This window comes from Macrobrachium nipponense, chromosome 44, assembly GCF_015104395.2.
Source record: "Macrobrachium nipponense isolate FS-2020 chromosome 44, ASM1510439v2, whole genome shotgun sequence".
Lineage (NCBI taxonomy): Eukaryota > Metazoa > Arthropoda > Malacostraca > Decapoda > Palaemonidae > Macrobrachium > Macrobrachium nipponense.
In genome coordinates, this window is record NC_087221.1 from 13,952,989 (window position 1) to 13,966,310 (window position 13,322).

General features: G+C 33.8%; 1 protein-coding gene across 5 annotated transcripts in view; it reads left to right on the top strand.

The window, feature by feature from the left end:
- Positions 1 to 12,956, top strand: part of LOC135204035 (CKLF-like MARVEL transmembrane domain-containing protein 8) — a 75,089-nt gene extending 62,133 nt beyond the window's left edge. For all 5 annotated transcript variants that reach the window (XM_064233979.1, XM_064233982.1, XM_064233977.1 and 2 more), the window contains exons 3-5: positions 2,042 to 2,215; positions 4,100 to 4,179; positions 6,587 to 12,956. In XM_064233979.1, coding sequence (XP_064090049.1) covers positions 2,042 to 2,215; positions 4,100 to 4,179; positions 6,587 to 6,785 — 453 coding nt within the window. In that variant the 3' untranslated portion in view covers positions 6,786 to 12,956. The remainder of the gene's footprint in view (positions 1 to 2,041; positions 2,216 to 4,099; positions 4,180 to 6,586) is intronic.
- Positions 12,957 to 13,322: the final 366 nt, after the last annotated feature.

Consider the following 13,322-nt stretch of genomic DNA (forward strand, 5'->3'; position numbering starts at 1 on the left):
TAAAACAGATGTGAGGTAATCTTAATTAAACGGCATCACTCCAACAATTTTAAATGTAAGTATTTCCCTGGTTCCAACGCGGCTTACTAAAGTTGAGGGAAAACTTCACAATTATCACTCTTCATTTCTACCTAAATAAAGTTAATGAAACTGGTGGATTAATAAAATGCTCATATAGATTTTAAATACAAAAATTGTATTTCTAAATCAAAAAATTATAAGTGAAATTTACAATCTAAGGGAAATTTGTTATTGAAAACAAAAGTTTAATTCTAGAATTAATCATTACACAAAATGAAATCAAAAGTTCATCAAGAAAATTAATCAATCTAATTAAAATTATTCAAGTAAAATTCAAATTATAAAGCAATAGTTCAATTAGAAAAGAAATTTAATTAAATGCAAATTAATTCACAAGTGTTAGATCAAAAATATTATACAATAAGAAATATTGAAATTAATTAAACAAAATGAGAATATAAAAACATAGAATATTATGGAAAAGCATTAAAAGCAATGACAGTACATACAAACAGGGCACATATAACACTTAAACACTTCAAAAGAATCTAAGGCAAATTAAAAAAAAAATTGTACAATGTATAGATTCAATATATATAAAGACGGAATATATAAATTCTTTTCAGTGCACTGAACATTTATAAAACACCATACCTTTTTCCCACTGCAGTTTAAAGGCCTTGTTATGACTGTCTTCAATTACACACAATTACCTGGCACCGTAAAACAGTAATAATAGCACTGTGTTCAGATTCCACCAATAATTATTACAGTTCTAAGAAATTAAAGTGACTGACCAACATAGGTTATTTTATGGTAGGAAACCAATGTTGAGAGAGAGAGAGAGAGAGAGAGAGAGAGAGAGAGAGAGAGAGAGAGAGAGAGAGAGAGAGAGAGAGAGAGAGAGAGAGAGAGAGAGAACCAACACACAGCTTTCCATCTTAGCCTATAATGAATGCCCTCTATCTGTCTGCGTATCTGGGCGTATGGGGCCTCTTGTCTAGGCAGGCGCCCATACACGTTCATAACGAAAAACAGTCTGGTTCATTTCCATGACATCACAGAACTTTCCATTCACAACTAACTAGTACGAGTCATCAAGCCCTCTTTTTACAAATTGAAAGAGATGAGTTAATTTATCAGTGTTATTAAGCAATTTCATAGCAAATGAATCTTCAGGAATCTTTCATATCATTGTATGGAAGATTCCTGAATAATCTGCAAGAGATTCTTACGTGATTGCGTACGTGAATGAACACAAGAGCTGTGTCCCATACAAGAACAGCCAGACAAAATGTGAGCTGCCTCAGTGGTTTTAAGGAGGGACAAACCACTCCTTTCTCCTGAACAGAGCAACCTCTCTTCTACACAACGACTTTCTATAGCTAACTCCTCTCTCGTGTGTTAAGTTCCTTCTCAACACTGAATTATGCATTATTTAAACATATTATCCTTGAATATGGGAATCTGAACAAAAAATACACATTTTACAACATTATAGTACTCAGTTTCTGAGGGAAGGTTATTACATTACCAAAACAACAGCATAAGATTTTATATATATATAAATATATATATATATATATATATATATATATATATATATATATATATATATATATATATATATATATATATATAATTTTATTTTATTTTTATTTTTATTTTACATTGTTACCTCACTTAGCTTTTCGTTGCTTCACTTGTCACGGATTTTTGTGGAACATATTTTACACGTTTCCTCAGGAACTTTCGCTAGTTCACAAATTCTTCTAGGGGCCTTATCTCTAAAATTATCTCTAATTATCTTTTTTTTCATATTAAATTTGGCAGTGAACTGTTAAAATAGGCAGTTATATGCATTTTAGTTTTAAGGGGCATATTTGGCAGTTATAAGCATTTTTAGAGAGATTTTACATTTTTACAGTGGGTTCTGTAACCTATCCCCACAAAAAAAGGGATAGCACTATATTTTCATTTTTACACTAACGTACATATGTATAGCACTGTTCTCTTTCAGGTAATATGCATCTTGGTTTTCATTCTTGTCATGGCATCCCAACATCCACGAAGTAACCAGGCAAATTGGATTAGCTTTGTGTCTATGGGCGGCTTTTGGACCTCTGCTTTTCTGCTCTTCTTGTATGTAATAAACGTTGTTGGGTTCCTGTCAGTGATTCCATGGCTATTCTTGGTAAGTAATGTCAGCTTTTGTTCATTGTATGCAAAAAAGAACCACAAGTAATTTTTCATTGTATTTAAGTAAATTTGTTCTCAAGTATAATGCTAATTAGAATAGCAAAAGTATAATTACACGTGCAAAAGTCAGGTTTGTACAGTGATTTAATATTAACAAGCAGCTTTAGAGATCTATTACAAATTGACCTTTAAAAAAAGAAGAAGAAAATAGTGTTACAAAATTATTGGAGCGAGTAAAAAGTAGAGAAAATTATCAATGATATTGATGCGAGATCAAAGTGTAATTAAGAATGTTTTTATTGATACAAGGGGACGGAAATGTTATAAGTATTATTTAGTGAAAGGACCTTAATAAACATGTGAATAGTATTTCATACACCTTGTAGTGGAGTAGTGTCAGTGCACCCCACATGGTGCAATGTAGACATCACTTGAGGTTTTTGATGTAATCTTTGGCCTCAAGCTGCAATCCCTTTTAGTCCTTGTACTATACCTCTGTTCATACTCACTTTCTTCCATCTTTCTTCCTACCCTCTCCTAGCCATCGTTTCAACATTACGTATGTATTCTCAGTGCTGAATAACCTCAGGTCCCAGTGTTTGGCCTTTGGCCTAAATTCTATATTCCAATTCCAGTTCTTCGTACAAGGTTGGCTGTATATTAAATTAATATGTTCTGTGCTTGCAGAGTGCCCATGGCTCATCCCTCAGAATTTGCCTCCAAAGAAATTATAGTACTATGATGCAATGTGTGCTAGCAGAGTGGATCTTTCACTATTTTTTGTCAGGCAATTAGTAAACCCAACAAGTAATTTTTTGTGTGGACTATTTAGAGGTGGCAGTATCATGAGCAATATCTTTTATATGAAAATTGCAGTGTGAATAATACATACCTTCTTTAATTATGTGTAAATTCAGCTTGGGTATTGAAAAAGTAATGTTAAAAATATTTATCAACATCAGTAAAAGGCTTTAATTTGTCATTCTAAAGACTAATTTAAGTAACAGTTGGCTTGAAATTTCAACAAAGTTCAAGCCAACTGTTACTTAAAATAGTCTTTAAAATGACAGATAAAAGCCTTTTTCTGACGTTGATAAATACCCTTAACATTACTTTTTCAATACCCAAGCTGAATTTACACATAATTTAAGAAGGTACATATTATTCACACTGTAATTTTCATATAAAAGATATTGCTCATGATACTGCCACCTCTAAATAGTCCACACAAAAAATTGTACTTGGGTATTACTAATTGCCTGACAAAAAATAGTGAAAGATCCACCCTGCTAGCACACATTGCATTATAGTACTCTAATTTCTTTGGAGGCAAATTCTGAGGGATGAGCCATGGGCACTCTGCAAGCACAGAACATATTAATTTAATATACAGCCAACCTTGTATATGAAGAACTGGAATTGGAATATAGAATTTAGGCCAAAGGCCAAACACTGGGACCTGAGGTTATTCAGCACTGAGAATACATACGTAACGTTGAAACGATGGCTAGGAGAGGGTAGGAAGAAAGATGGAAGAAACTGAGTATGAACTGAGGTATAGTACAAGGACTCAAAGGGATTGCAGCTTGAGGCCAAAGATTGCATCGAAAACCTCAAGTGATGTCTGCATTGCACCATGTGGGGTGCACTGACACTACCCCACTACAAGGTGTATGAAGTACTATTCACATGTTTATTAAGGTTCTTTCACTATATAATACTTATAACATTTCCGTCCCCTTGTATCAATAAAAACATTCGTAAATGTTTCTTTGAATAATGCAGTGTATTATTAGATTAAACTACATTGAGATGCAGTTTACAATGTAATTCGAAAAATTCCCAAGTACTGTTAATTAACTGCATGCTGTAATTACAGGAACTTTGTTATACTGTAATATGGACCTTCTTTTGGTTTGTTGCTGGATGTGTTGGAGGGGACTTTGCTGCTAGATATCTGTGAGTTTTGTTTTTTTTCTTAATATTTAATGTACAGTAAGACATTGTTTTTTAAATTTAATAGTATTCTAGTGCTGTTTTTATATAATTCATTACTGGTCTGTCAATTCCTGCTTCACAGTTTAGTTTATGTCCTGAGTAACAGGCATGCTCTACCTCTTCTAAAACTTCCCTATCACAGTGGAATCATGAATTCCCCATCATTTTAGTTTGTTTGATGTTGTAATGCATATTAGGCATCAGAAATCTAAATACGTACCAAGTGTATGTTTTTGTAATCCTGGGCCCATCTTATGACACCATCTGTTACATTCAGTACAGATTTCACCCCCAGCCCCCCATACACACACACACACACCACACACTACACACACACACACACACTCAGCACCCACACACACACTAGAAAACTACACCAAACACAACACACACACACACACACACACACCCCTCTACCACAGCAATTACATGGAAACTTCAATTAGGTATTGACTTTTTCCTTGCTTTCTTTTTAATCACTGTAAACTTTATTTTGCTTTTATTGATTTCCAGTCCTTTCTTCCATACTTGAGACATTTCCACTGCCTCTCTCTCATATATTCTGGTGTTAGCTCTAGGTTACCTGCATAAAGCAGCTCCCAATAACCTCCTCCTCCTGTGTACGTACTCCCTTATATTACTGTGATAGGCAGCAACAGGCTCATTGCTGTTCCTTGGTGAACACTGACACGTAGCTTAAAGAATGTGGATGCATGGGCCACTCTTCACTTGAGATTTATTGTTATGTAAGAATAACATTGCTAGCTTAATGTTTTTTTTTTTGGTAACTTCTGCATGTGTGATACCCATTTAATATTTTGTCTTGGTATTCTGTCAATTGTTTTCCCAAGTTCCACAAATGTCTGGTAAATCTCTTGTTTGCTTCATATTTTTCATGCAGCTGCTTCAGTGTCAAGACTGCTTCTGTTGTTGATCTGTGGTATGAAGCTGAACTGATAACTAGATTTTATCACTTTTTCTTGGCCCTTCCTCCAATATCATTTTCATTATTTTAATGGAAAGGTCTCAAGTAGTCTTATTCCTCTATAATTTATGCATTGCCAAGGATCCCTTTTTCCTTTGTCATAACTGCAAGGCTCTTTTTATTTTTATTTTTTTACTCCTCTGCTGGTCATGTCACCTTTAGTTTTTCATATTTAAGTAAGCTCACGGATGATTGGTTCTCCCACTGCTTTTATTATATCTTTCATTCTGGATGGTCTTAGGGCTTTGCAAATTTTCAGCTTCCCAAGCAGTCTTTTAACCTCTTCAGCCATTAAGTTTTCTATTTTACTTAGAGTATAGAAGATATACAAAGTTGAAGTTTGGTGCTTTTAAAATCAAAACAAAAAACAACTGTTGACACTTTCATTACTAAAACCCACTAACCAGAATAAGAGGATAATCCATAAGCCCTATCTGATTTCATTGGATTGGCAAGACTTTATTATATTAAGAAGAATCCTTAGAAACATACTATGTGCAAAAAAAAAAAATTAAGATTCCAGGGGGGCTTATTCATACATGAAACACCCAGTGCAAGGTAGATTCTTATTGCAAAAGCCCTGCATTTTCATTTTTTTTCAAGTGGCTTGAAAATCAAGAAAGGATATTGTCTTCAGTTGACTTTTTATGTGCGTATATTATTTACTTAGTCTATACAGGCAGTCACCGGTTTACGTCGTTCCGGACTTATGGCGCTTGCTTCATGGCACTTTTAACCACAATTTTTCAGTGCCGTAAGTGGATTTATGGTGCTGTTATCTGCTTTACAGGGACTTAGGGCCCTGTAAGTGCTATTTATTCCCATTAGTATAATTATGATGATTCGGGTTAAGGCTTTTTTCAACTTACAATGCTCTGCCAGGAACGTAACTCCTGCCGTAATCTGGGGACTGCCTGTAATACGTACATTGCTTAGTCCTTTCTTAAAAGTTAAATGTCATCAGTCATCTACCAATTGAAAGCACTGCCTGAGATAGTTTGATGGCTGAAATAAGAAGCTAAATGTTTTAGGTATTCTTCATTACAGCTGAATTTTTCAAATGGAGTATGTTAATGTTAAATGCTTTTGTGAAAAATTAAGCAGGTCAATTGAATAATGTAATTTTTGTGCCTGGATCATGTAGTTTTGATAGTCATGGATTTACAATGATAATTGATCATTATACAGTAGTCACCTTTACCTTTAGCATATAGTTTGGACCTTATAGATTCATGTAGGCATCCTATTTGAATAGATAGTATCTATTCACAGTGGTATTTCAGAGTGACTTAGTCTTTTGTTTGAACTAAGCAAAATTATCACACCAATACATAGTATGTATTTAAAACAGTATATATCATATAACCTCTAAACTTGTTTCAGGAACGGTGAGCTTTTTGCGGCAGCAGCTTTTTTCAGCTTCATAGCCATGTGTCTTTATGGATTTAATGCTTATTTGAATTTCACCAAGTGGCGTTCTGGTGGTGCAACTTTACCTTTTATGAGGAGGTGGGATACATCTGCTACTACTACCACCACAAGAACGACCACTACCACCACTGCAACTGCACAGAAGTATTAAGTTTTGTTTTCAATGTTTTTAATAGACTACGTTAATTTCTAAGGCGTGTAGAATTTAATATTTTTTTATAGTTTTCTGTATTTCCCAATTGTACAAGTCGAGTTTCTTGAATAACAGTACAGTATAATTTTATCAATGGAAGTTATTTTACGTGACCCTGATGAAGGTTCTTATTTTGGAGAGTACCAAAAATAACTATGTGATCAGAACAAGCCTGGAAATTAAACTGGATTTAAACATGAATTTATGCTGATCCCAATGAATCAAATAAGAGATAGCTGTACTATGTACAGTATGCATCAATTTGGAGGGAGAAGAGCAGTGTTTTCATTGATCTTTAGCTGTAATTAAAGGTGTAAACAAGGGTGTTCCCCTTCATTGAAGTTCATTTGAATTGTTCATGCTCCAGATGGTAAACTATTTAATAAAATGTATTTGATATCAGTACAGTTAAACATAAAATATATTAATATCTTGGAAATATTAAGATTTGTAAACTTCAGTTTCATCCATGGTAGAAGAACGGATTGCTGCTCTGTGTACTTGCGTGATTCATAGTCAGATTATTTTGTCCCAAGTATTCTTGACAAACAAGAGCACTACACATTTATTTAGGCATAAGGAGGAGAATTTTTTTTTTTTTTTTTATCAAAACAGCAGTACAAGTATAGTGCATTGTAATTAAAAAGCTGAATAGATATCCTCATTGAATTATTGAACCATACTTTCTAATATGGTTTATCTTCCATGCCCACAACCATTACTACATGTACATTTCTATAAAAATAACTTTAGTGTGTTATGTGTACTACCTGTGTGGATGAACTGGAAGTGTGAGCTGAGATCTTAAAATAGTTAATTGGTTCTATTGAATTCCGTATGTTTAAGTCTGGAACCAGTCTACACACATGGATCCATTCCATTATCATATCTTTACATTGCCATCCATGTAACAATGGATTCATTGTTTGTAGTACTGTAATTGCATTAGTGATCCTTAGCATAGAAATTACTTTTATATGTGAATTCAAGGAACAGTGAGAAATCCATATGAGGTTAGTGGTTTGTCCATTAAGTACTGTGCTAGGAAAGTTGATTTGGTATTGCAGCAAAAAGGGTGCTGGTTAAATGTCAAGGCTTGGAGTAAAGTTTTTTTCATATCATTGAAAGCTAAGTTTTAATGGAAAAAAATGAATTAAGTGAAGTACTGTACTATATTTCTGTAGATTGGATACAGGTATTCAGAATATTTTTCAGTTTTAGGGTTGTACCATTTTAAAAAAATTTTTTATTTGTAATATTAAAGTTAGTCATATTTGCATTTCAAGGTGGTTGTGAACATTTATAATTCAGCCACATTTAGCAGACTGGACAGAGGTAGCATCTCCAAAAATGTCTGTCAGCTCCTCTTGAATGTTTTCAAGACTTGTAAAACTTAGGTCTCTGTCACACAAGTGAATTGCCTGGCATCATTTTGCTGGGACTTTACAAAAAGTAGCAATATTTATGGCATAACTAAAGTTGCACCTTCACATTAATCCCTTACAGCTAAAGATTGGAAGGTTACCTTTGTTTGTGCAGGAAGATATGAAGGATAATGGGAAGTAAAAGTGAAATTAGCAGTGAAAGCACTGTAAGATTTTGGCAGAGAAAACACTGTATGGTTAATGTTCAAGTGCAGTGTGGTGTTTCATATATGGACTGTTTAACAACCGTGTTTATTGCACTTTCTGGTGCATAATTAGATGGCAAGTATTTACAAGATACTGAAAGAAATCACTTATGTAGCAGCTTCTTTAAGGTACTCCATAATAGTGATGAAAGTGTAGGGTGCTAACAATTATTTTCTCACATTACAAGAGGAGCCGCCCGAATTTTATAAGAAACAAGTCAAGTGTCTGGGTGCTGGTATCAGATACATAATTGTATTACATAATGAATTCGTCAAGGGTAGAGATCATAATAATAGGTCTTAGACAGGTAGGTGGATAGTTAGTGCATTGTTTAAAAATGGCCTTGAATTTATAATTCTTTTAATGAGGTTGTAAATACATAACTGGCACCTCAACATGAGAGACTTAGCTTTTAAGATTTCATTGTGTAATTGGACATGTCTGAATCTGAAAAACTAAAAAGTATTTAACAGAATACTCTGGCAAGCGCACTAGACATGGCATGTTGAAAAGAATTCAACCAATACTTGCTTGTCTAACCTGATTCCAGAGTAATTGACCCATGATACCCCTGTTTACCTTTCTCCCTCTGCCATATATAGACTACAATACATACCAAAAAATGATCTTTTATGACTGGCATAATTAGCTGCATAGCAACCTGGCTGAGCTAGTCAAGCAAGGAGTGTTTTATGTAATAGTTACATTTTCTCTTGAATGAATCTATCTGTAATCTCCTTTGGCACTAAAACTATAACAACTTAAGGGATAATACACTGGGCTACTGGAGGGTCACAAGACACTGGGAGGGCAGTGCCCCTGCAGAGCAAAGCACACATGTACATTAATTGAATAATGAACAGAGATCATTCACCTATAAATTTGATTGTCACTGCAGTATGTGTTAATGAGAGCATACACAGTACTATGGTGTTTTAATTGTGAAAATCAGTAAACTTTCCTCTCAAATGTTGTGCTTATTTGTTGATTACACTTACAGTGGTACCTCGGTTTTCGTACATAATCCGCTCTGGAACCTCCTACGATATCCGAAACAATAATTCCCATAAAGAATAATGCAGTTAGTATTAATGCGTTCCAGACCAACAAAATATTTTTTTTAAATACATTTTACAGGGAATAAACACAGTTTTACATACAGAAAAGAATGAGAAATAAATATATGAATAGTGAACATTTAACGTCACTCTTACCTTTATAGAAAAGACTTGTTAGCATATGGAAGACGGAGAGGGGAGAGGGAGACGAGTGAGAGGAAGGATGAGAGGTTAAAGTTTGGAAGGGGAATCTTCCCCCAGAAGGACTTCAGGTATCATGAACCTATCTGGGGTTACTTCCCCACTTCGTTTTTTACTGGCACTTTGAATTTTTCAAACCAACTTCTGCTGGCCTTGAAATCACTTAAGAGCAGCACTTTTTGATGGCATTTTCTTACTTAAATTGGCATGCAGCATCCTTGCTTTCTCACAAATGATCGCTTGAGACACGCTATCCCCAGTTTTTTGTTGATCCACACCAAGTGCTTTTCAGCATCTTCCACTAGTTGTGATCCTGTTTAGATAATGACGTGACCTCTTTTGCAACATGAGCTGCCTTGATGTCATCTTTCTTTGTTAGGATAGAGCTGATCGTCGACACCCACTTATCATACATCCTAGCAAGATCAGCTATTTGTGTCCCACTTTCATATTTTGCTACAAGTTCTTTCGTGAATACTATCGTATTTCTGGGCCTTTTCACCAAAAGGGTGGCAATTGGCTTTTCTTGGGCCCCATGATGACTACTTTGCAATGAGTTTTATGACAAAATATTGCAAAAAACACAAGAAACATGTATGATGATGTGGACTACGAGTGTGGAGATGCTTGTTAGGCGAAAAACAAAGCTAGAATGAGTCACGAGAGAAAATAGGATGATTTGTTTGGGCACTTTATACTGGGCCTGGTCACACACTGGGCCCCAGATGTAGCATTACTGAGTGTACGAAAGTCGAGGAAACGTACGATAGCCAAGACAAGATTTCGAACAAAAATATCTACAAAAACCGAGGTTGCACTGTAAGTTACCTTCTGTAAGCAATCTTTCTCTCTTGCATTGTGTATTATTTTATTCCAAGATTTAATAAAGTTAATATCCCTTTATGAAATGTGATTAATATACAGAAATTGTGTAATTGGTATATATAATGCATTTTATATTAACCTAGTTTTTCAACCAGTAATACATGACAGCTAAAGGCCTAGAAATTTACGGGTTGGTTTTGACGGTTTAGAGATTTTGAAAATTTTCATGTTTCATACCAAATGGATAGTGATATTGCTGTCACATGTCTTTCATAAGCCATGCACACACTCACACACACACATTACAGTGAAATATATTTTAGATTTTTCACACAAGGGTTATAATGAACAGTACAAAATGGTAGATATCTATTCAGTTAAAATTAGCAGACATGCTTAAATGCAATGCATATGGTACTATATTTTGTTACACGATTGCTACGCACACTGGTTCTTGGTGCTACGCACACTGGTTCTTGGGTATCAAGCTAAACTTATGTAAGAAAAAGTAAATAACGTACAATATTATCAAGTCTATATTCCAGTAACTGTACCAGTGTTTAGGATTTTTCTAACGCTTTTATGATTCACAAATATTCGTAGAATTAAACATTTATTGCAATTTTAAAAAGTATGAATCATTGGTATATCCAGTTTTTGCAATTCCTTTGGAGTCATTTTAATGTTATCATAATCATTGCAAGTTGAAGTCCAATTTTGGGAGTCACCATTGGACTTGCATACACAAATTATATGCACATACAACAGACTTGTAATATGCTTATTCCATAATGATCTTTTTGGTCTAAGCTTTTAGATTATAAAAATGAAATCTGCCAATTACTTGTACGTACTTATATTTTTATAAATTTGTTGATTGTCTTGGAGGGTCATAGTTGAAATGATTTGTAACAATTTCACATGGAGTTATGTATTATTTTTTTATTATGTATAAGTTATGTTCTTTTTCTCCATGAACTTATTTTTTCATAATTCATATTTAAATTTGTTTAGAATTCAGCTGTTTACTATTGCATGCCTCTTGTCGTACTCTGAGCCAAGATTGTATTTAATGTTGCCTGTTGTACTGTGTAAGAATTCTAGCATTTTACTGATTATTTCCAAGTATAATTTTGTTACTACCAAATGTTATTTTGATTACAGATGTATGGTACTTTTATTCCTTAAGTAACTTATCCATAAGGTATGTGAGGCAGGCTTACAAAATTTGTTGGATCCCTGCCCGTGCTGGTTATGATGATACTGACAACAGTTAAAAGTTTAATCTTTTGTTACTAGATCAAAGTCAGCCATTGAAGTGATTATGTGGCATTAGTGAAACTCATATCATATTGAAATGATTGATTGTAGTTGTGAAATGTTCAGATGAGGAAAATGTTAATCAGGTGAGGAATTCTAGTGTCAAACCTCAGCATTGTATAGTTCTAAATATACCATCATTTTAATATGATCAGGTTTTGGTGTGAAGCAATAGTTAAGTCCAAAAGATTGTATTTATTTCTTCTCATTAGTGGGTATTTGGGTTAGAACTTAAAGATAACTTTGCCTTTAGTATGGAAGTATTTTGATTTAAATTAATTTTTTATCATTTGTCTGTGTGTGTTGATTGTATTCATTTTCGTGTATATTGGATATAAATCTGTTGGTTTTAATTTTTACCGTTCCGGAAGATAGTCCGAAACATAACATAGAATGTCAATAAAGGAGAAAATAGAATATTGAGGATTGTTTTGAACTTTTGATGCTACAATTCCTCACCCAACTAAGATTTCCCCTCATCTGAACATACATTCTTTGAAAAGTCAAGTATGCAAACTAAATAGTATTTGATGGCCACACTGTTGCCCAGTCCTTGAGTGAAGAAAATGCAGTATAATATTGTATGGTTGTCCTAACACTAAATTGAAATTCTTTATTAGAAACCCTTTGAAGAATTTTTGTCAAAATATTTTCCCTTCAGGCTTGCCCACTGAGCACAAGGAAGTTAACTTCATGGTCATGATGGAAAGCTAAGAAAGAATTTCTTTTCCCATAAGCCTTCAGTTCTGTGTATAGATGTCCCTCCTGAAATGTATAACTGTGATATTATGGTACATAATATACAATTTGATTTAGAGGGGTGAAATAATGGTAATCCTATTTTCCAGAATAGTTTATATTAGTGTGGATCAGGCCATATTTTATGGCAAAAGTAGAATATGTTATAATTACAAATTACCCAATGTTTGACTTTGATTTTGCATTTGAATGTATATAAATTTATTTTTTAACAGTTTGAAAACTATTTGCCTTAATATGCTGTCATATATACAGAGGTGGAAACTAAATTTTTCCTGTAAGTTATTAATGATTTATATGTTGTGTTGATGGATGTGAAATATATTTTAATGTAATATAGTTTTTCTCATATCTTACAATTGTTTTAATAAATGACAGTTTTTGTTAACTGCCAGCTCTGATCATTGTAAAGAAGATATAAATAGCATGCAGTACTCTTGATTTAATGTTGTCTGGTGACATCATTAGAGGAAAGTGCAGGATTTGCTTGTTCAGAATCTTAAGGAAATCAATCAACTACCAAGAGACCTCTCAGATGTTGAAAACAAGTGCTCCTTTCGGAACAGAAAAGTATTCCTCTTAATGTACATGGTATTTATACTATAAAGTAATATCTGTAGGAATTTTATTTGTACAGTTTATCACTTGCTTAGAGTACAAAAATACAGTAGATACTTGCTGCCCAAGTTCTGCTTTACCTA